Source organism: Mirounga angustirostris, unplaced genomic scaffold, assembly GCF_029215605.1.
Source record: "Mirounga angustirostris isolate CCGP_5_RB_7025 unplaced genomic scaffold, mMirAng1.0.hap1 SCAF_17, whole genome shotgun sequence".
NCBI lineage: Eukaryota > Metazoa > Chordata > Mammalia > Carnivora > Phocidae > Mirounga > Mirounga angustirostris.
The window spans coordinates 33259079-33279805 of NW_026991725.1; the positions used below are offsets into that span (position 1 = coordinate 33259079).

Below are 20727 nucleotides of genomic sequence, written 5' to 3' on the forward strand. Positions count from 1 at the left end.
CAGAAGATAGACCCGCCTGACCTAGAAAAACCCACATCTGCTGCCCTGCCAGCACCTCGAGGAAGTGCCTGCAGGGACCCACCCTGACAGGAGGCTCAGAGCTGCTGGACACGTTGGGGGCTGGAGCTACCTTCCACACTCTTGCCTCCACACTGGTCACTGCAGTGCTGGGCAGGGCCCCGACCGTCACTTAAGTATCCCCTGCATGTCCTAAATGGAACCACCTGTTCAACCCTTCCAGTTATTCCCGTCAGCAATAGGGAGGCCTTCATGATCATCCTAAGACATGACTTCGGTCCACTTATCAAGACAAGAATAAAACCTAATGTTCCTAGATCAGTGTGGGGACCCCAAGGGCTCCCAGGGCGAGGCTGAGGGATTTGCCGGCCCTGGAGTGTACTGTGGGCTGAGAGGCGAGGCACGAGCTGGGCATTTCTGGATTCGAATCAGCACCAGCCCTTGAGCCTGACCTTGGCAAACTTCAGTTTCCCCATCTGAGAAATGGGGAGCAGGCTAACAGATAAGGCGCTCTTGGACAGTGCCTAGCCTCTAGCAAGAGCTGGTAGACAATGACCACCACCATGATCTTATTATTAGTCCATTATTCTTCCACGCCTCCTGGGCTTCATCTGGATGTTATAGGGCCCCCCTTCCCAATCCCCTCTTCATCTTTCAAAACTGTGCTTCCTGGGTGCCGGGAAGGCTTAGTCTGTCAAGTCTCTGATTTCAGCTCAGGTCATAATATCAGGGTCCTGGGATCGAGCGCCGCATTGGGCTCCACGCTCAGTGGGGAGTCTGCTTCTCGAGAAACTCTCCCTCTGCCCCTCCCCCCGTTCATGCACTCTCACTGCCTCTCTCAAATAAATAAATAAATAATCTTAAAAACAAAGCTGTTCTTCCAGAGAGGCCCCACATGGAGCTCCCTGACTGGTGGAGATGCTCTAACTCTCATGGCCTTAGGCAGTTGTCCCTGGGGTCATCCCTTAGCACAGTAATGGCTGGTTGACCAGTTGGCTGTGCCCACTGTGAGCTCATCATAAACTCATTGTCTTTGTGTTCCCCTATATGCAGCGCAGAGCCTGGTCCAAGCAGGCACTCCCCACATGTCAGGACCATGCAGCGTCGTATGTGTTTCCTAGAGCCGCCAGATCCGACTGTGTGCCAGCAGGCCCAGCAGGCTTGCTTTTGATCTGGACCATTGGCCCGCGCGGAGATAGGAGATGACAGTAACTTAGGCCACTCGGAGGATTAGGGGGTCCCAGGGAGCAGCTTCCTTTCCAGCAGAGCCTTCCCCCTTGCATCTAACAAAACCCGAATTCACGGCAGAAGTAATGCTTTTTTTCCCAGAGAGGGCGTCAGGGGTATGAAAAACGAGCCAGGGAGTGGAAGTCAGACCTTTCCTCTGACTTCTGAGAAGTCCTAAACTCTGCTCTGGCCTAGACCCCGCACCCCAAGGAGTTCCCGAGAACTAAGGAGTGTCTTCCACAATCTCAGAAACTCTGGGCAAAGTCCAGGGTCACCGTGTGATTCGGAGGGTGGAGGTGGTGGTATAAATTATACATTTGCTTAAAAAAAAAAAATCCATAAAAAACACAGTCTCCTGGGCCTGAATTCAGCCATTTATTTGTCTTAGGGACACTGCTTTCTGATAAGCAGCACCAGCACCCTGGTCCCTTAAGCCTTTCCACGTTAACCCGGTCCCCCAAGCGTGTAGCCCCCAAGCCTCCCGCCATCTTGCCCCTTTCCTCACCCTTGCCCTGAAGAGCCTCATCACTTTCTAAGTCCACGAGCCAGGCTTTGAAATGTCTCTGGATGGTTCTCTTCACTTTCACACTAGCCAGCTGCTATCTCTGTGCACCTGAATTACCACAGCCACCTCCAAGCTGCTTTCCCAGGTTGCTGTCTCTCTCTTCTCCATCCCCTCATGGGCACCAGATGGATCTTCCTAAAACAGTACACAGGTCACCCACCCCCTGCTTAAAAATACTCCAGTACCGGGTGCCTGGGTGGCTCAGTAGGCTGAGCACCTGAGTTTTCATTTCAGCTTAGGTCATGATCTCAGGGTCGTGAGATCGAGCCCCACTTTGGGCTCCACGCTCAGTGGGGAGTCTGCTTGAGATTCTCTCCCTCCGCCCCTCCTGCCCCTAGTGTGTTCGCTAAATAAATAAACAAACAAATAAATAAATAAAATCTTAAATACTGCAGTGGTTCCCCTTTAGCAGCAGAATAAAATCATAACATCATAACTCAGGATCCAAACCCTTCCCAACCTGATTCCACCATGCCTCTTCAACCTCAACTGGTTGGTTCTGATCAAACGGGCTCCCCTGTTGTCCGGGGCACACACCAGGTACATGCCCACCTTGAGGCTGTTCCACCTGCCTGGAATGCTATTCCTTCCTCCTTTCCTTGTAACCAGCCATTCAAGGCTTCTGTCTACTCCCCAGGAAATAGCCACTAGCTCTGTGTAGCTATTGAGCACTTGAAATGTGGCGAGTGACACTAAGGAACTTCATTTTTAAATTTTATTTAATTTTAATTAATTTAAAGACTGATACTCGACTCAGTTAGTGGAAAATATTTAAGTGTGTTTGGAATCTGCTTTTGTGAACCTACTTTTTCAACTCTAAATTTTATAACATCTAAACACAGACCAGGTCTCTCTGATGCCAGTTCAGCCTCTGAATTGAAATTGCCACGAATGTAAAGTGCACACTGGGTTTTTAAGACTTTGTACCAAAAAAGAATATAAGATATCTCTTTAATAATCGTTGTATCAATTATATGTTGAAATGATATCTGGGGTATATTGGGCTTAATAAACTAGATTGTTAAAATCAATTACATTTTTTTTTTTACTTTTCTAAAGTGGCTACTAGAAAATTTAAAATTACATATGTGGATTGCATTTTATTTCTCTTAGGCAGCCATGCTCTAGACTCTAGATCCCTGAAGCAATGATCAGTATAGTTCATTTAAAACTTAGCATATGTGCGCCGCCCCGGGTGGCTCAGTTGGTTAAGTGTTTAACTCTTGATTTTGGCTCAGGTCATGATCTCAGTCAGGGTCATGAGATTGAGCCCCACCCCACCTCCCCACCCCCACCCCCCACCCTCACCCCAGGACTTTGGGCTCTGTGCTCAGCAGGGAGTCTGTTTGAGATTCTCTCTCCCTCTGCCCCTCCCCCTGGTTGCTGGAAAGAAAGAAAGAAAGAAAGAAAGAAAGAAAGAAAGAAAGAAAGAAAGAAAGAAAGAAAGAAAGAAAGAAAGAAAGAAAGAAAGAAAGGAAGAAAGAAAGAAAGAAAGGAAGGAAGGAAGGAAGGAAGGAAGGAAGGAAGGAAGGAAGGAAGGAAGGAAGGAAGAAAGGAAGAAAAGAAAAGAAAGAAAGAAAGAAAGAAAGAAAGAAAGAAAGAAAGAAAAGAAAGAAAGAAAGAAAGAAAGAAAAGAAAAGAAAGAAAGAAAGAGAAAGAAAAGAAAAGAAAAGAAAAGAAAAGAAAAGAAAGAAAGGAAGGAAGGAAGAAAGAAAGAAAGAAAGGAAGAAAAGAAAGAAAGAAAGAAAGAAAGATCTTTTTAAAAAGTGTTAAAAAAAACAGCCTATGCAACTTTGCGTTAAAAAAAAAATCTTTATATAAAAAAATCCTTTTAACAGCTTTTAACCCCCAATGCCTCACAGCAAACGCTACTATTATCTGACAGCACTTTGGGGCCAGGTACTTTGCTACGTGCTTTACATATGTTATGACACTTAATCCTCCCAGCAACCCAGGGAGGTGTGGGCATAATTGGCTCCATTTTTCAGATAAGGAAAATGAAGCTCAGAGAGTTTAGGTGGTTCATGCCAGGATCCTGATGATAGATACAAGAGATAGCAGAGCTGGGATTTGGACCCACCCCTGCCCAATTCTCACTGATGTTCTTGGTGACCCCAGCTCATGCCTGATGAGAATGGGCACCCACTAAGTATATGCTGTTGTTCAAGTTCAAGTTTCTCATGACACACAGACAAACTCCACTGTCCTGCTTGCCCCCACTATGAGCAGGCTACTTGACTGACATCCAACATGTGATGATGTGTCCCAATCACCCCACCCCACACACGCCCTCCAGCTCGCTCAAGTCACTCAGTAACCCATATTGTGATATTATCTAGCCATTCCAAGTTAGCGCAGTGGGTAGCAAGGTCCAGGTCCTTGGTTCCGACAAGTCGGTCTGAGCCAGAAGTTATCCTCCCTACTCCCTGTATAGATGCCTCCAGTCCTAGAGGGCTGCAAATCCAGCGGGCCACCCTCGGAAATGCAGGAAAGCAACTTGGAAGTAGGCAGATGGTTGCATACTCATTTGAATTACATACATTTAGCAAGCCATTAGGATATGACATGCTAGATGTTGAAGATACAAAATAAGTTAGCTGTGGGGCGCCTGGGTGGCTCAGTCGTTAAGCGTCTGCCTTCGGCTCAGGTCATGATCCCAGAGTCCTGGGATCGAGCCCCACATCGGGCTCCCTGCTCAGCGGGAAGCCTGCTTCTCCCTCTCCCACTCCCCCTGCTTGTGTTCCCTCTCTCGCTGTCTCTCTCTGTCAAATAAAAATATAAAATCTTAAAAAACAAAAAACTAAAGACTGAACACTTATTAGCAACTACTTCCTTTAGATGTGTGCATTGAGCATCTAAGCAGGGATTTTCCTATTTAAATAAAGGGATCCTGGGGCGCCTGGGTGGCTCAGTCGTTAAGCGTCTGCCTTCAGCTCAGGTCATGATCCCAGAGTCCTGGGATCGAGCCCCGCATCGGGCTCCCTGCTCAGCGGGAAGCCTGCTTCTCCCTCTCCCACTCCCCCTGCTTGTGTTCCCTCTCTCGCTGTGTCTCTCTCTGTCAAATAAATAAATAAAATCTTAAACAAAAAAAAAAAGTTAGCTGTGTCCCTTGCCTCAAAGGGCTCGCAGTCTTGAGCAGTAGGTGAGGGAGGGACAATTACAGCTTAGTGTCACCTGGGCTGTGATGGGAGGAAGCAAAGATGCTGTAGGACCAAAGGGGCCAGATACTTCCTTTGAACAAAACTGGGGAGGGAAAGAGGGGAAGGAAGGGGTGGGAGGAGTGAGGAAGAAAGGGTAGGGCAGATGGAGTGCGGGCACAAAAGGAGGGGAAGCCCGAAGAAAAGGAGCTGGGGAAAGAAGGATGGGAGATACGGGAAGATAGTCAGTCTGGAAACCCAAATGGGGAGAACTTCCGGTGTTTTTCACCACTGCTGGCCAAACTAGAAACGTGGCTGGTACTGTTAGGAAGGGCATGAAATTTACCAAGAGAGTAATTTGTCAAAAAAAACACATCTCCCTAAGAAAATGCTATTATTCCATGACAGGGTTATACGGGGGGTTGGACAGAAGGCTTTTCAGAAACATTTCCTAGCTGGCTGTCAATGAAGTGCCCACCATTACTATTTGCTCCCTAATTTATGGAGAAGGTTAAATAACTAAGAATACGGACATGGAGGAGCAAATCTTTTGGAGACCCAAGACAGAAATGGAGGTCTATATAGTTCCTTCAGATTTTCCATCAGAACTCATTGCGCCTTCCCCCTGTGAGTCTGTTGGGTCAAATATGTTTGTTCCAGGAGAAGTTAAATAGCCCCCAATCCCAATTCCTTAACTGTTGTAACAAATTAGCAGAGACTCTGTGTGATTCTTAGAGAGAAAACTGCCCAAGGCAATAGGTGTTAATCTTTCTAAATCTGAGCACCTAGCCCTTTCTGCCCTCCAAAATACAGAGTTCCTAAATTACAGAGGATGAGCTTTGCCTTTAGGGCATCACCCTCTGCATCCCGCCTGGGGCAGTCCTGCACAGCTCCCTCTCCTCTTGGAGCTGGGTTTAAGTTCTAGGCAGTAACTCCCTTTGCTTTCCCTGAGGACCTTAGCAGAAATCCAGGGTGAAGGAACAACTGAGGAACGGTCCCAAACGCATTCATTATGTATCTCCTAGTCTGTAAAGCACTCGTTGATTTCTTGTCCAGAGCGGCCTTGGGAAGGGCAGTAATGACCCTGAAATTGAGCAGGCTTCTACCAGAGGGGCATAAAAGTCCCCAGCCAAGGACTGGCTCAGGAATGACTTAAATGCAGTGTTTCAGCCATTATCCCCACTGGGATCCACTTCAAGAGCCCATGAAATTGACCATTTCTGAGGTTTAATTTAGGTCCCGTGGCTGTAAGATGGGGGCAATTTAGATATGATCTCATTATATCCCCCCAGATCTCATTATATGTCCCCCCGCACCACGGGTGTGCCCATCCTTAGGCCCACGGGCTGTCCAGGGGTGTCTGTTGGTGGAGGTGTGATCAGTGCATGGGCTTGTGGGCAGAGGTACGCACATGTATGTCCACGAGGCATCCCTCATTATCCATAACTTTCATGACATAGACAGCAGTTCATCAATTGGACATCTAAACACTTTGGCAGAAGGAAATACGGTGACATTGACCAAAAGCCTGCTCTCTCATTTTATATAACTCCTCCCAAAACCTCTAAGATGATTATATCCATTTTACAGATTGGGAAAAAAAGCCCATGTTCTTAATGCACTATGTCAACATTTCCACTTGAACCTCTGCTCTCTGACCTGATTCCTTACACTCCCAGTACTGATGAGAACTAATAAATCCTGCCCCTCTTCAGAGACCAAATGTGGGGGACAACCCCTCATATACGTATTTTCTCTTTGTTGTATTGGATTCTTTTGACCAGAAAGAGATCCTGCTGGGGGGACACATCAGATGCTATGGATGAACCTAAGTAGAAGAGATACCTTTAAACTCAGAAGGAAGAGCTCAGGAAAGATCAGGAGACCCTTCTGACCAGGAAACTATTCCTAAACCTTCAAAGCATTCTTAAAGAAGTTTCGATGCTCCTTCCTCCAACAGTCTAAAACTGAAACTCTCATGTATGGACCGAGACTGAGGGCATTTGTTCTATAATTTAAATCCTCGGGACAGATCTTTATGTATAAATGCCGCCATTTTACAGACATGAAGGGCAAGGCTCAACTATGTTGAGTTCTCACCAAGTTCCTGCACCCACACTACATTCCCTCTCCGGGAAACTAGCAAAATGATCAGCAAACAGTCTGATATGCTTGCACTAAGTGCAAAATTGCTTGACACAAAATTGCTTGGCAAGGGGAGCAGCTTCTGCTTGCTTTTATTTCTCCCCCCGCCCCCCCCCCCCAGGCAGGGCAGGCCTGGCATCACCCTCCCACAGCCAGGAGAAAGCTAATTATGAAAGCAAGAGACAGGGACCTCGGTGACAGTGCTTCAGCTTCTAGACCTTTGATTCTGTGATTCTGACTCAGCAGCTGCCTTTCCCTGAATCCTGCCATGAGCTAGCCCTGCTTTTCCTTAGCGGCTGACACAGGAGTTTGGAGACGGAGGTGCCAGGTGACATTATTTGCTTCAGGAGCCAGGCTCCCTGCACTCCAGTGTCCTGAGTGAAAGAAAACTGCTTCCACCCGGTTGGGAGCAGAGGATGTTAAGATGCAGGAAGAAATTAAAAGACTTCGCAGCCTTCAGTCTCTCTGGAGAAACAGAATTAGCGTTCAAGATACCTGTTTCTGGCAAGGGGCAGTCCATTTATAGGCAATAAAACTAAAAAGTATTCCTCATCTTTAAAAGCTCTGAGGGGAACTAAAGGAGAGGGACTGAGCAGGATGTTTTGAGTTTCTCAGAAAGAATCTCAGATTTACAGGCAAAGCTTTTTGTTAGTGTCGTATAAATAGACTGCCCATAAATGAGTCCAAGGCAGTCAGCAAGGTGTAAGGGTTTGTATGGGTGCTGGCATGTGTCTTGAAGACAGCGCAGGCTTCTGACTTCAGTTAAGCCCAGTGAGGTCAAAGCTGGCTAACAGCAGCTCATGGATCTTTCTCGGAGGCTGAGAAAAATACAACCAGTAATTAAAGTCATGTTTTCCATTAATAACAACAACAACAAAAAACCCCACCAACAATGCAATTCCACATGCCTCGTTTCATACAAAACTTTCCACATGAGAGGCAAATTTCATCACACAAAAAAGATGCCTCTTCATATCTAACTCACGCTAAGGGAAAGTCTGGGGTTTATGGATCATGTAAATATTGCCATAAGCTTGGCTCCTCTTTTCGAATTTCTACATAGGCCACTTGGAACATTTGACAAACCAGAGGCTGAGCTCAAAGTATGGAACATCTTAGCAAAATCAGCCTAAGAGCTAGTGAACTTCAAGATGACAATCAGCTGCGAAGGGGCTGGAGAAATCGACCGACCGACCAACCAGAATATTGGACTCTGTGGTGCCTCATGGTTAAGTACAGTTAGTTAGCTACTTGTTTCTTAAGTCTGAACTTAATCCAGCTGGACATTCGGGGTACTAGGGCAATTGTGGCCCATCAGAAGGAGCACTGGGTTCAGAGTCAAAAGAGGGGGGCTCTTGGTTCTGGCTCTGCAACTGGCCAGGCTGAATGAGGCTTAGAGTGTGTCACTTGACTTTTCTTCCCGTCAGCCTCCCAGTGTGAGACAGGAGGTGAGTGAGGGTGATACTGGGTGTTCTTAGTCAGGCTATTGTGAGCAGAGAATGAGATAAAGTGGGTCAAAGTGCTTTTGGGCGTTTAAAACATTGCACATGTGAGGGATTTGTGTCATGGGAGGGCTAGGGAATCCCCTTCGTTTTCTAGGATGGGAAGGGAAGATATGGAAAATCCATGCCTGTTTTATGTGTAAGAAAGGATTAGAATCCACCTATTTTATATTACTGAGGAGGCAAAATGGAGTCTTATGGCAAGAATGTTGGATGTGTTGTCATTCTTAGAAAATTAGCACAAGGTTTAACCATCGGGTAATGTGACTGCTTTTTAAATAACATACTTAAATGGATGGTGTCCTATCCTGAGTGGTGAATAGTCACCTGGACAGGGGAATCACTTACTTAAATTGTATTTTCCATCATTCAAAAAAAAATTTTTTTTAAACTCCTCTTTTGGAATTGTTCCTAGAGCCTCTGGCATATTCTTTTGAATATGTCTGAGGGTGACAAATTCTTGTCCTTTTTGGATAATAGCATTTTGTAAATAGCCTAAAGTTATTTGGCATGAAGTTTGGTAAATGAGCTAAATAATACCCTTTTTTTTTTATTGTAAAAAAGCTGTGACTATAAGATAGGAAGCCTATCTTTCAGTTTCAACAGAAGAGTGGCAAGTGGTTCGTTTCAAGAATTGCCAGTATTGCTGGAAAGGGCTTGTATCCTTCCCGAAGTGACCAAGTCAGAGAAGAAAAGCCACTGGGAAATGTGTTGTACATTTTTAGTTACACCTTCACTATTTATCTTGCAAGACTGTTTGCCACCACACGTTGGGTTTCCAGAAAGAATAGAGCATAGCACCTAATCAACCATTCGATCATTTTATCACAGCTCCTCAGGGCATTTGAATCCCTCATTTGCATATGGATCAACTGGCTAGCAACAAGACAGATGTTTCCAAAAAATTAACATCTGGCTCTACTGGAAATAGAGCCTCCAGCAGATTCAGTTCTAACCAGTAGACTCTGTACTCCCTTAAAAAGTTTGGATTTTCTTTTTCAGTTATGAAACAATCTACCTGGAAATTAAAATATCATTAATTTCATTACACTGTAATGTGAAGCAGCTGCTAGAGTAGATTTGCTTTTGGTGCAGATAACTTATGTTGTCATTTTAAAATAAACACAATCGGGGTGCCTGGGTGGCTCAGTCTAAGCCGCTGCCTTCAGCTCAGGTCACGATCCCAGGGTCCTGGGATCGAGTCCCGCATTGGGCTTCCTGCTCAGCGGGAAGCCTGCTTCTCCCTCTCCCTCTGCCTGCCTCTCTGCCTACTTGTGCTCTCTCTCTGTCTCTCTGTCAAATAAATAAATAAAATCTAAAAATATAAAATAAAATAAACACAACCACATGTTCATTCATTGGTTATTGGACACTGTGGGTGCTTCACTGTTAAATGATGTCTTTTCTTTTATAGAAAATACTATTTTCCCCACCTCATTTTTTTTTTATTGTGGTAAAATTCACATAACATCAAATTCATCATTTGACCACGTTAAAGTGTACAGTTCAGGGCATTTAGTACATTCACAATGTTCTGCAACCATCACAATGTCTAGTTCCTAAACATTTTCATCACCCCACAAGGAAACCCTGTGCGCATAAGCACAGGAGCTGTTACTATGGGTTTGTCTGTTCTGGACATTTCCTATAAATGGAATCTTACTATATGTGGCCTTTTGTGACTGGTTTCTTCCACTTAGCATAATGTCTTCAGGGTTCGTCCATATTATAGCATCTGTCCATCAGTATTCCATTTCTTTTTATGGCTGAATAATTCCATTGTGTGGATATACTACATTTTGTTTATCCATTCATCCATTGATGGATATATGGGGTGTTTTCATCTTTTCGCTATTCTGAATGGTGCTGCCATGAACATGGGTATACAATTTTTGGTCTGAATACCTGTTTTCAATTATTTTTGATATATACCTAGGAGTAGAATTGCTGGCTCGTATGGCAGTTCTATGTTTAACTTTCTGAGGAACCCCCAAACCTCTAACTCACTTTTATGCTTATAACTTCAAGGTGGCTTGATTAACAGAAGCAGTTGGACTGCTCTAGCCAAACCTCAGGCTGGGCCCAACGGTGTCTATTTTTCAGAAACACCGACTAGAGCAGCTAGGCTTGATCTGAGCCAACCTTGTTCCAACACAGGGTTACAGGCAGGGCTCTGAAGAGCTTTCTCTGCTGCTCTGCGTGTCACAACATGAACCGGCTGGGCAGGAATACCTTCCTGCCTCCTAGGCACCCTTGGTTCTCCATTATGCTACACTTTTGGGAAAAAAAAAAAATGTTCACTACCTAACTTAAAGGCTTCCCCCCGATTGTGCAGAAGAGTTCAGATCAGCATCTGGAGTCCATGTAGAACTGGCGCATGGGTGGGGGCCAAACCCGCTCCCCTGTTGAGAGCACAGGTTGGAGAACAGGGCCTCCTGAACACAGCTGAGACGCTAGAGAGATTTTCCATCCAGGGTCAGGCTTTTACCATCCATTTTGCGTGAAGGCACCACCCCGTGATTCTGACCCTATCAATCCATAGATACTAGAGTTTTACCTACCCTACTTTGTGTATTGTAGATTGTCCACCCTCTGGGTTTGGCCAGGACAACAGGAGATAATCCTACCATAGCCATTGTTTATTGCAGCCTAGTTACTGAGTCATGAGGCTTCTCAGCCATTAAGCCAACCTGACAGTAGACTGGCACTGATTTTTTTAATTTAAACCTGTCATGGGCCAACTCAGAGTGCTGACCTCTTACCTCAACTCCCCAACACATAGGTAGCTTCGAGCCACAGAGCCCCAAATCAAGCAGCACTACCGCTGCACTTCCCAGAAGAGAGACAAACCAAACCGGCCGTTTCCACTTACAACTAAATACTGAGAATAAATAAGTTGGCTTCTGGGGTCCTTGCTACGTAGGTTACCAACGCACCTGTCACTTGTCGCTTGTCCCCTACCAGCCCTTTCAGGTATCCCAGCCTGAATCTGCTCTTAGGACAGAAAAAAGTCCCTTGGCTGTTCATATCCTCTGTAATCTGGCAGGAAGCCGAAAATTTGCCTGCTCCGGTTCTCAGTCTGTTTGCTTATCTGCTTCCTTGTAGGGAAGAGTCAGCTTCACAGTGTCCGGTTTAGGGGGATTTTCACCATGACCTCACCCTCCACAGCCACCATCCATCCACTGACTTCAATGTGACAACTCGGGTGGGAATCCACATTAGTGAGACATTAACAACCCCTCCTCGCACGTCTCAGATTAACATCAACTCCATTTCCTCCCCTGAAAGGAGAGTCTTTTGCAGGGTCTGGGAATGCCAGAAAGAGTTGGGGGCGGAGGGCTGATGATGTCTGGGTACCACTCCGGGCTTGGGAGAGCAGGATGTCAAAGAAACCACCTAAGAAAATGCACCAAAACCTTCCAGACTCGCGCCCGCGGTCTGAATAACGCTTGAGCCAAGGGCCTCGAAATTAGGCGCGCGAACGGTGACAGCAGGCGGCGGGCACGTCACCCAGGAGTAAGAGCGTTGAGAGCGGTAGGAAAGCCCAAAGAGCAGTGCCTTGGACCTGGGCTCGGGCCTCCAGGGTTCCGGGAAGTAGTCATCTGCCCGTCAGTGGGAGCAGCTAATTAAAGGGAAACAGAAAGTCGGGCTCCGCCAGCGCGCGCCCGGACCGCCCGGAGACCACGTGACCATTCCCAGCTGGACCGCCCCCCGCCCCCCCAGCCCCGCGCGCGCGCGCGCGCCGGGCGGCGGCCGCCGGCGCCCGGACTAGAGCGTGACTCGTGGAAACCCGGGAGGCTGGAAAGCGGCCCGGCGTGCGTGCGCGTTCCCGGGAGGCGGCGGGCGCGCGCACGCCCGGGGGCCACCGCCCCTCCTGGGCCCGCCCTCCTTCCCTCCCTCCCTGGCTCGCCCGGCCCGCCCTGCCCGGCCCGCCCTGCGAGTCACCTCTCTGGTTCCCTCCCTCCGCGGGCGCGCTCGGGCCGCCGCAGCGCTCCCCGCCCTCGAGCCTCGTTGCAGGAGCCGCCCGCCGCCCGAGGAGGCGGTGGAGGGAGCCGGAGGGGCCCGCCGAGGCGGCGGCGGCGGCGGCGGCGGCAAGATGGCGGACTTCCTGCCGTCGCGGTCCGTGCTGTCCGTGTGTTTCCCCGGCTGCGTGCTGACGAGCGGCGAGGCCGAGCAGCAGCGCAAGTCCAAGGAGATCGACAAATGCCTGTCCCGGGAGAAGACCTACGTGAAGCGGCTCGTGAAGATCCTGCTGCTGGGTGCGGGCGAGAGCGGCAAGTCCACCTTCCTGAAGCAGATGCGGATCATCCACGGGCAGGACTTCGACCAGCGCGCGCGCGAGGAGTTCCGCCCCACCATCTACAGCAACGTGATTAAAGGTGCCGGGCGGGGGTCGCCGCGGAGACCGCGGGCCCGAGCCGGGGCGTGGGGGCGGGGGGGGCGGAGGCGGCCGGCGCGGGGCCGGGCACCGCCCTCGTTCGCTCCTGTCCCTGCCAAGAGGACCCGGCCCGGCGGGCGGGAGGGCGGGAAGGGGGCGCGCCCCGGGCGGCGGTCCTGCTTGCGCGGGGTGCCCTCTCCCCGGAGGGGAAAGGATGCCCGGGGGCGCCCCACTTTCCCCCCTGCCGTTTGAGTGGGGCTCAGGGCTGGCCCCTCATACCCCCCGTCGCCACTGGCCTCGTCCCCTCCGAGAGGGAAGTGAGGCGAGCCGGGCTTCTCGGGGTGCTACGTGACCGCGCCTGCCTTCCTCCAGACGAGGCCAGAAGACCTGAGAGCTGATCCCGCACCCACACCCCCCTCCGCCGCCCCGGCGCTGCCTGCCCAACCTCGCCGCCCCGGCTGGGTGACCCGAGTCACATGGGGTCGGGGCTGCTCCCAACTCCTTGCTTCTTTGGCCGCCTCCTAAGCAAGGGAGTTATGGAACCGTCTCAGTAAGGAAACTTTTGCCTGAGGCTTGTCAAGGGCGAAGGGTGACAGTTCCTGGGCCCTTTTGGGCAAGGATATGCAACTTCAGGGAGTCCTGTGTTCTGTGCTGGCATCAGGAAAGAGTAGACCCATACAGTTGGTCTGAAAAAATTAGCATCAGTGGTTTTTCGCCCCATTGTCACGGTTGGGCAGGATGTTTTGCCTATAATCACTATGCAACACGTTCCTCTCTCCGTTTGGCTTAATAACTGGGGTGGGGTGGCGTACCACCACTTGCTCTACTATTTAAATGAAATCGTGTGTTGGTGTGAAGAATCTTTGGCCTAAAAAGTGATGCGGATCCTATACAGGTTGAGTCGGTGAATCGCTGTTGGCTTGGATCGTAGGCTCTGCTTCTACTTGACGGTGTTTTTTTATTTTTATTTATTTATTTATTTAAAGATTTTATTTATTTATTTGACAAAGAGAGAGACAGCGAGAGAGGGAACACAAGCAGAGGGAGTGGGAGAGGGAGAAGCAGGCTTCCCGCCGAGCAGGGAGCCCAATGTGGGGCTCGATCCCAGGACCCTGGGATCATGACCCGAGCCGAAGGCAGTCGCTTAACCAACTGAGCCACCCAGGCACCCTTGACGGTGTTTTTTTAAAATTAAACTGTTTGTAAGTAAAAAAATACAAAAAATAATTTTATTTCTGGGCTTTCAGAGAATTGGAGAAGATGGGTCTTATTTCAGTGACGGTTACGTTCATTTTTCTTAGTATCAAACATTTTCTAATTTATAAAAGGCATTTTGGCAAATTGGAGATACAGTGCCTGGTACTTCAGGTGCATCAGGAAACCACCATCTGGGTAGCAGTTGTCCAGGGGTTTGCTACAGATTCCAGCAGATTTGCAAGCAGGGTTTCTTTAACGGGGTTTTTTTGTTCAGGAAGTTCTTAAGCAACTCCTTCTCATCACTTTTTTTTGCTCCCAGGATTGAGTTGAGGAAAAGTACCCCCACCCCACCCCATCCCCGCCACCAGGGGTGGGGCTCCTGGGGTAATGAGGGGAGAAGAGCACTAGGCCAGGAGCTAGCTCACAGATCACAGCCAGCCGGCTCTGAGCCCTGGCACTGCTACAGTTAAGCTGTATAAAACAGTGTCTTTATCCCATCTTACTGTTTAGCACAAAACTAATTAAGGTCTCTTTCAAGGCTTAGGGCTCCGCCTTGCCCGTCCTTAATTGAAGGTACCTTTGTATCGTGATGCAGCTGAACTTAAGGAATTATGTCAATGAATAGAGTCAGCATGTTAACTGATTGTGAGCCAGGTAAACACCTGGTCCTTATTGTGCACTGTGTCCAAAGTGAGACCTACTTTGAACACTGGTTATGAGATGAAATAAGTCACTAGACATCTATCTTTTTGAGTTGGCATGATCAGAAGATTGACAGCAAAACATCCAGACAATTGCCTGAATAGTCATGTGACTGTTAATTAAGATGGACCAAAGGTAACAGTTTAGTGATTAGAGATCCTGGGTTTGAATTCATCTCTGTGAGTTGAATTCTCTGTTTCTATACACTTTTTGCAGTTGCTCTTCCTCCCTGTTAGGGAAGTCTAAGGCTTTCCTGTGACTACACTGATTTGAAGCTTGGTTTGGGAGTTTTTGAGTTTTGAATGTGTTCTTAGAAGACTTGGTTTTGGGGCGCCAGGGTGGTTTAGTTGGTTAAGTCTCTGACTCGTGATTTTCTCGGCTCAGGTCATGATCTCAAGGTTGTGAGATCCAGCCCTGAGTCAGGCTCCACATTCAGCTTGGAGTCTGCTTGGGATTCTCCCCCCGCCCTTGCCCCTCTACTCCCTTGTGCGATCTCTCTCAAATAAATAAAATCTTTATTTATTTATTTATTTATTTTTAAAGATTTTATTTATTTGACAGAGAGAGACACAGCGAGAGAGGGAACACAAGCAGGGGCAGTGGGAGAGGGAGAAGCAGGCTTCCCGCGGAGCAGGGAGCCCGACGCGGAGCTCGATCCCAGGACCTGAGCCGAAGGCAGACGCTCAACGACTGAGCCACCCAGGCGCCCCATAAATAAAATCTTTAAAAAAAAAAAAAACACCACTCGGTGTTGGGGTAAAGCTGGGTGCTCAGGGAACAAACGAACTCAGAGTGATAATGTTTGACTCTTGGCATTTCATAAATGTCTTTTTGAGGGGCTCAGAAAATCTTAGCTATAGCTGTTTTTCCAGAGCCTGGACATTGGCCTGTGCAGCGTGATTTTTTTTTTCCTTCACTGGTTTTGGTTCTCTTGTGACTACCTTCTATTAAAAGTTTATAGAAAGTTATTTTATAAATTAGAACACGTTAAAATCCTTCAGAAAGAGCAATTGTGTTAATATTTGCCTTTCAAGGCTCTAATTTTATGACTGTGAACAAGTGTTAGTTTTTTTAAGCTCTGAGAAGTTATGGGGTGTTTATTTCTATGTTGGTCTCCAGTTTTGGAGGAGGTGGGCCTGGAGTAGTTCAGAAGCTTCAGAAAATAATTCGGGAATAGAATCAATGAGAATATCTAATGGCTCCTAGCACACCTTTCTCTTTCTTTTTAAACAAAGGTATGAGGGTGCTGGTAGATGCTCGAGAGAAGCTTCATATTCCGTGGGGAGATAACTCAAACCAAGCCAACGGAGACAAGATGATGGCGTTTGACACCCGGTCCCCCATGGCGTCCCAAGGAATGGTGGAAACTCGAGTTTTTTTGCAATATCTCCCTGTTATAAGAGCATTATGGGCAGACAGTGGTATACAGAATGCCTATGACCGGCGTCGAGAATTTCAACTGGTAAGAGATTTGTTCTTTTACATTGTTGTCATTTTATTTTAAGGACATTTTCCAGTAGCTGATTCTAACATACCTTTTTTCACTGACTTCCACATTAAAATGTATCTATCCAGAATTTTAGCCTCAGAAATTTGGATTGCTATATAGATGAGCTTCTTACTGAAGCAAGATAAAAATAAGGTAAACCCCTTAGATTTGGTGAAACAGTTATGTTTAATTGGTCATTTTTCCTTTTTGTAAGTAAGATGTTAGTGATTTTCTTAGGTACTTTCTCCTAATTTTATTCTACTTTTGAAAATAATTTCCCCTCAGTTGCAGCAACGATATTCATCCTTCTAAAAAATTGATCCTTTACTCTCAGGCTGAGAGCTCAGTAACTGCACCTAGTTGTTCAGATGTGTCATTTATATAGTCTTTTGAGGTACTCATTTTATGATAGAGATTAATTTATAAAGAGATTAAAGTCCTTGATAACATTTAAGTCATTCTTGCCTTCTGTGTGTGTGTTTTTCTAAGGTTTCTAAGCACATTTTATAAAACGTTTCTTCTTTAAAAACAAAATAATCTTAGACTACCGTAATTTGTAGCCATTACACAGCACTGTAGAGAAGGTGGGGAAAAAAGATCTGATCTAGGTTAAAGATACACGAATAATGATTGAAATCGGTTTTTTTAAATCAAATGTTTTGCATGAATGCTTTGATTGTATTTTGGGTTTCTTTTTGCTGAAGACCGGAAAGATCCCAGGAATGATAACAATCTACACTGTATGCAATTTGGAGGTAGTTCAGTTTTGAAGTGTTTTACTGTAATATGATCCCCAAAAAAGTGACAGTTGAAAGTAAAACTGCTTAGAAAGTTGTTTGATGATGTCACTGGCATTAAAGTGATCCACATTTATGGGTGTGGCTACAAAATGGTACACAGCCAGCAGTCTTTGCTGTTGCAGTTTGTACTCAGAAACAGTCTTGGCTATTAAAAGTTCTAGAAACGTGTTCATGACAGCTTTTTATAAAACCGATTTTGAATCTTTACTTTGAATTATGGCTCTGACGGGCACCATACAAATGTAGCACTTGATTGCGTACTGTCTTGTATAGTTCTCCTCTTTGGTGTATCTTGTCAAGTAATTTGTCCATTAATGAAAGGCAAAGACTATCTCATGTTATTAAAATTGAGTTGCTGGCAGCATTACATATTGATAATTAGGAATTTAACTTGACAAGTGACCTCTGTCCAATTCTCAGACTTCTGGTTGATTTTTGTCCTTTGGTCAGTATTTCTTATTTTACAGCTGATAGTTCCTCCACACACCGCTTCTTGTCTCTCGTCACCCTCCCTCTTGTTTTAAAGTGCTGCTTATTCTCCCTTCTTCTTAATTCATTTTCTTGACAAACCACACTTTCCACTCTAAGGTTTCTCAGGACGTTATTCATCCTTCCAGGTCAGGGGAGAAACATCCATCTGCAAAAGCATACGGTTCGTATTGATTGGATGAATAAATAAACAGCTGTACTCTAAAGGTTTCTGTAGGAAAGTCCTGTAAGTCCATTTAATTGAAGTTGGGCCTCACTGACACTTGAATTTGGACATTTACATCCTAACAGTTTTGTATCAAGACTGTCATGTCATCGTAGTGAAGAAAGCATTCCTGAGTATTTGCCATTAAGAACAAATAGCCAAAACCAGAGTGAGGACCGGCATGTTCTTGACTTGACCCAGCTGATGCTTTAGGAGCAAAGAAGGTTTTGAGCGCAAGGAGAGACAAGTTCCAGAAATACTTTTCCTCATAAAAAGTAGGGGCAGAAGAAAAGAGGAACAGGGAGAGATGTAATTTTAAACTCCTGGAGGACAGGAATTTTTTTCCTGTGTGTATCCTTGGCATTGTTAATGGTGCCTGTCACATACAGAAGGAATTCAGGTGTTACAATGAATTAATGACTCTGTGCTTTTGGATGCTATGTGGGCTTGGCACAGTGTTAGACACTGAGAAGGCACCTGGCTCATTTAAAATTTTCCTCATGGTCCTCTTCAATTCCTTTTCTTCTCTACACACAGCAAATTCCCAAGTCCTGTCTTTCCCACCCTTGACAAATCTCTTGCATCCACTGCCTCCTTCCCCCCTTTCCATTAATGTGTTAGTAGCTCTTGCTTGGACTCCCAGGTAATCTTGTTCAAACACCACATGGGTTTGTTCAAAAAGCTATGCTTATTCTCCATTACCTCCAGAACAGAGTTCAACCTCTTTATTTGAGTCAAGACTACCTCACTTACCTACAATTCCAATAATGTATTCGTTAGACTACTTCACACACCCGATAGCCTCTCAGTTTCCACATACCCTGATTCTCTGCTTCTGTGGCTGTCTTTAGAGGGTCTTTCTGTCAGGGTTTTTCATTACTCTATTCAGTAGGTCCTATCCTTACCTTAGAAGAATGGTAATCACATTTCAATGTGACTAAACGTGGTCCATGGATCCCTTGCATCAGATTCACTGGAATGCTTGTTTAATACAAAAACAAGCGGAGTTCCAGACTCTCATCACAAGAGGATCTGATTCAGGAATCTGGGATGGGACCCAGTGCTGTGTACTTGTAACAGATAGTCATCGATGATTTGGATGAATTTGCTCCTCAGCCTCCCTGAGGGACAGTGCCTTAGGGTTGGAGCTTTCTCCAGCTCTCCTGGCTGGAATGTGGCTCCCTGCCTGTGCTCCTTGCTGGGCTTGCTTCTGGCCCTCCTTTGGTCACCTGTACTCCACTTGTTTGCACTTGTGTTTGGTTCTCCCACTAAAGTAGAAGCTCCGTTGGTATGCCTTGTTTGTCTTTTTCTCGCTCACTAGCATAAGCCTGACACTTTATTTCCTCATTTTTTAGACACTCTGAATTATAAGGTTCTTCTAGAAAAAAAGAAACATTCCACATTAAGTGTCTTCTGGGAAATAGGAATCATTTCTGTATGCTAGTTTGTTAATTTTCTAGGAGATGGGAAGTCCTTGTATTACAGTCATAATTCTTTTTATGTTTAACAGTGTACATTCTTGAATCTTGGATAGAAAAAGTAAAACCATCAGGGGGAAAAGGGAAGAGTTAGCAGATAAATAAAGTTCATCGTTTTTTGTTTCAACTAATGATTGATTATTAACTTTATTAATGCAGATTGAAATGCAAAAAACAGGTGGGAACAGTTTTTAAGCCTTCTTATGGCTTTTTTTGCTTAAGATGAACAACTGCCTTACAATCAGTCCTCGGGGCAAAAGGGATAGGGTAGTAGTATCACAGCGTAGGTTTCATTTGTGAGCCATTCATTTGTTAGTAATAACTTCGCGTACAAACATGAATGTTTTCTTTTCCAAGTTCCCAAAGGCAAACATTTCCTTTTCTGGTTAGTTTCATTATGGGTAAGCTAAATAGTTTACTGTGGAAAAAGAAAAATCTAAGATTTACACTGCTCTTCTAGCTTTTAAGGTACCTTTCTAATTCTTGTAAACGAGCTCATAGGATAATACATACTCAGAAGCGGTCTCTTTTCGTACTGGATTAAATATTTGTGATGCTGAGCTTTAGCTGTGTGTACGTTCACTGTGGCCTGCCACTCCACAAAGGAGACACCCGCTCTGGAAAACCTTGTGTAACTGTAGTTGGGGAATTTGGTGACTTCGATGACTAGAGTTGGGAGTCAGGGCTTGGCTGGAAAGTGATACAACTGCAGATACAGAGCAGAACTAACAAAATGGCCAGGAATCACTGTCAGTTAATTTTTTGGGATGTTTAATATACAGTTAGTTTTTCAGAAATAGAAGCAACGTTAACAGGACTGGTTAAATAGGATAGGAAAGTTTGTGACTGGGAGGGACACTCCAGAGCTTCCTAGTTTCTATAAACACTTTAACTTGTCAGCGTTAATACAACTTCCTGTAATGACCAGTCTTTTTTTGCAGTGCCTGAAACCAAAGTTATTTTCATTGTTATCGTGGTCCCTTTAGTTAGATTTAATTTTTCTTATTCAAGTAGTACAGTTTGTGCTGGATGATCGCTACACTTCTCCAAGCTGTTGAGGTAGTTTATCCATTAAGACAGAGCTGCTCTCAGCCTGGGCAACAGAGTAACTATTTAGCCTCATTCATTGACCTATAAAGAGCTGAGCACTAAGTAAAATAGGAACTTCAATGTGGACTGAAACATTTATTTCTTTATTTGTCCTGCAAAATAGATTTGAAATGGGGCGCCTGGGTGGCTCAGGCGTTAAGCGTCTGCCTTCGGCTCAGGTTATGAACCCAGGGTCCTGGGATCGAGCCCCGCGTCGGGCTCCCTACTCCGCGGGAAGCCTGCTTCTCCCTCTCCCACTCCCCCTGCTTGCGTTCCCTCTCTCGCTGTGTCTCTCTCTGCCAAATA

The 20727-nt window shown here is 46.1% G+C and overlaps 1 protein-coding gene and 1 long non-coding RNA gene across 3 annotated transcripts in view; one reads left to right on the forward strand and one right to left on the reverse strand.

The window, feature by feature from the left end:
• Nucleotides 1-11252: 11252 nt before the first annotated feature.
• LOC135363003 (uncharacterized) lies at nt 11253-12665 on the reverse strand. The gene is made up of 2 exons (XR_010408663.1): nt 12540-12665; nt 11253-12216 (listed from the first exon to the last, which is right to left on the reverse strand). It is a non-coding gene; the product is annotated as an uncharacterized LOC135363003 (long non-coding RNA).
• Nucleotides 12503-20727, forward strand: part of GNA13 (G protein subunit alpha 13) — a 42043-nt gene continuing 33818 nt past the window's right edge. The window contains exons 1-2 of one of the 2 annotated variants that reach the window (XM_045888584.3): nt 12503-12973; nt 16107-16333. In XM_045888584.3, the coding sequence (XP_045744540.1) occupies nt 12691-12973; nt 16107-16333 (510 nt within the window). In that variant the 5' untranslated portion in view covers nt 12503-12690. Of the gene's footprint in view, nt 12974-13377; nt 13523-16106; nt 16334-20727 lie in introns of those variants that run through there. The other variant, XM_064583105.1, reaches the window with a different exon arrangement.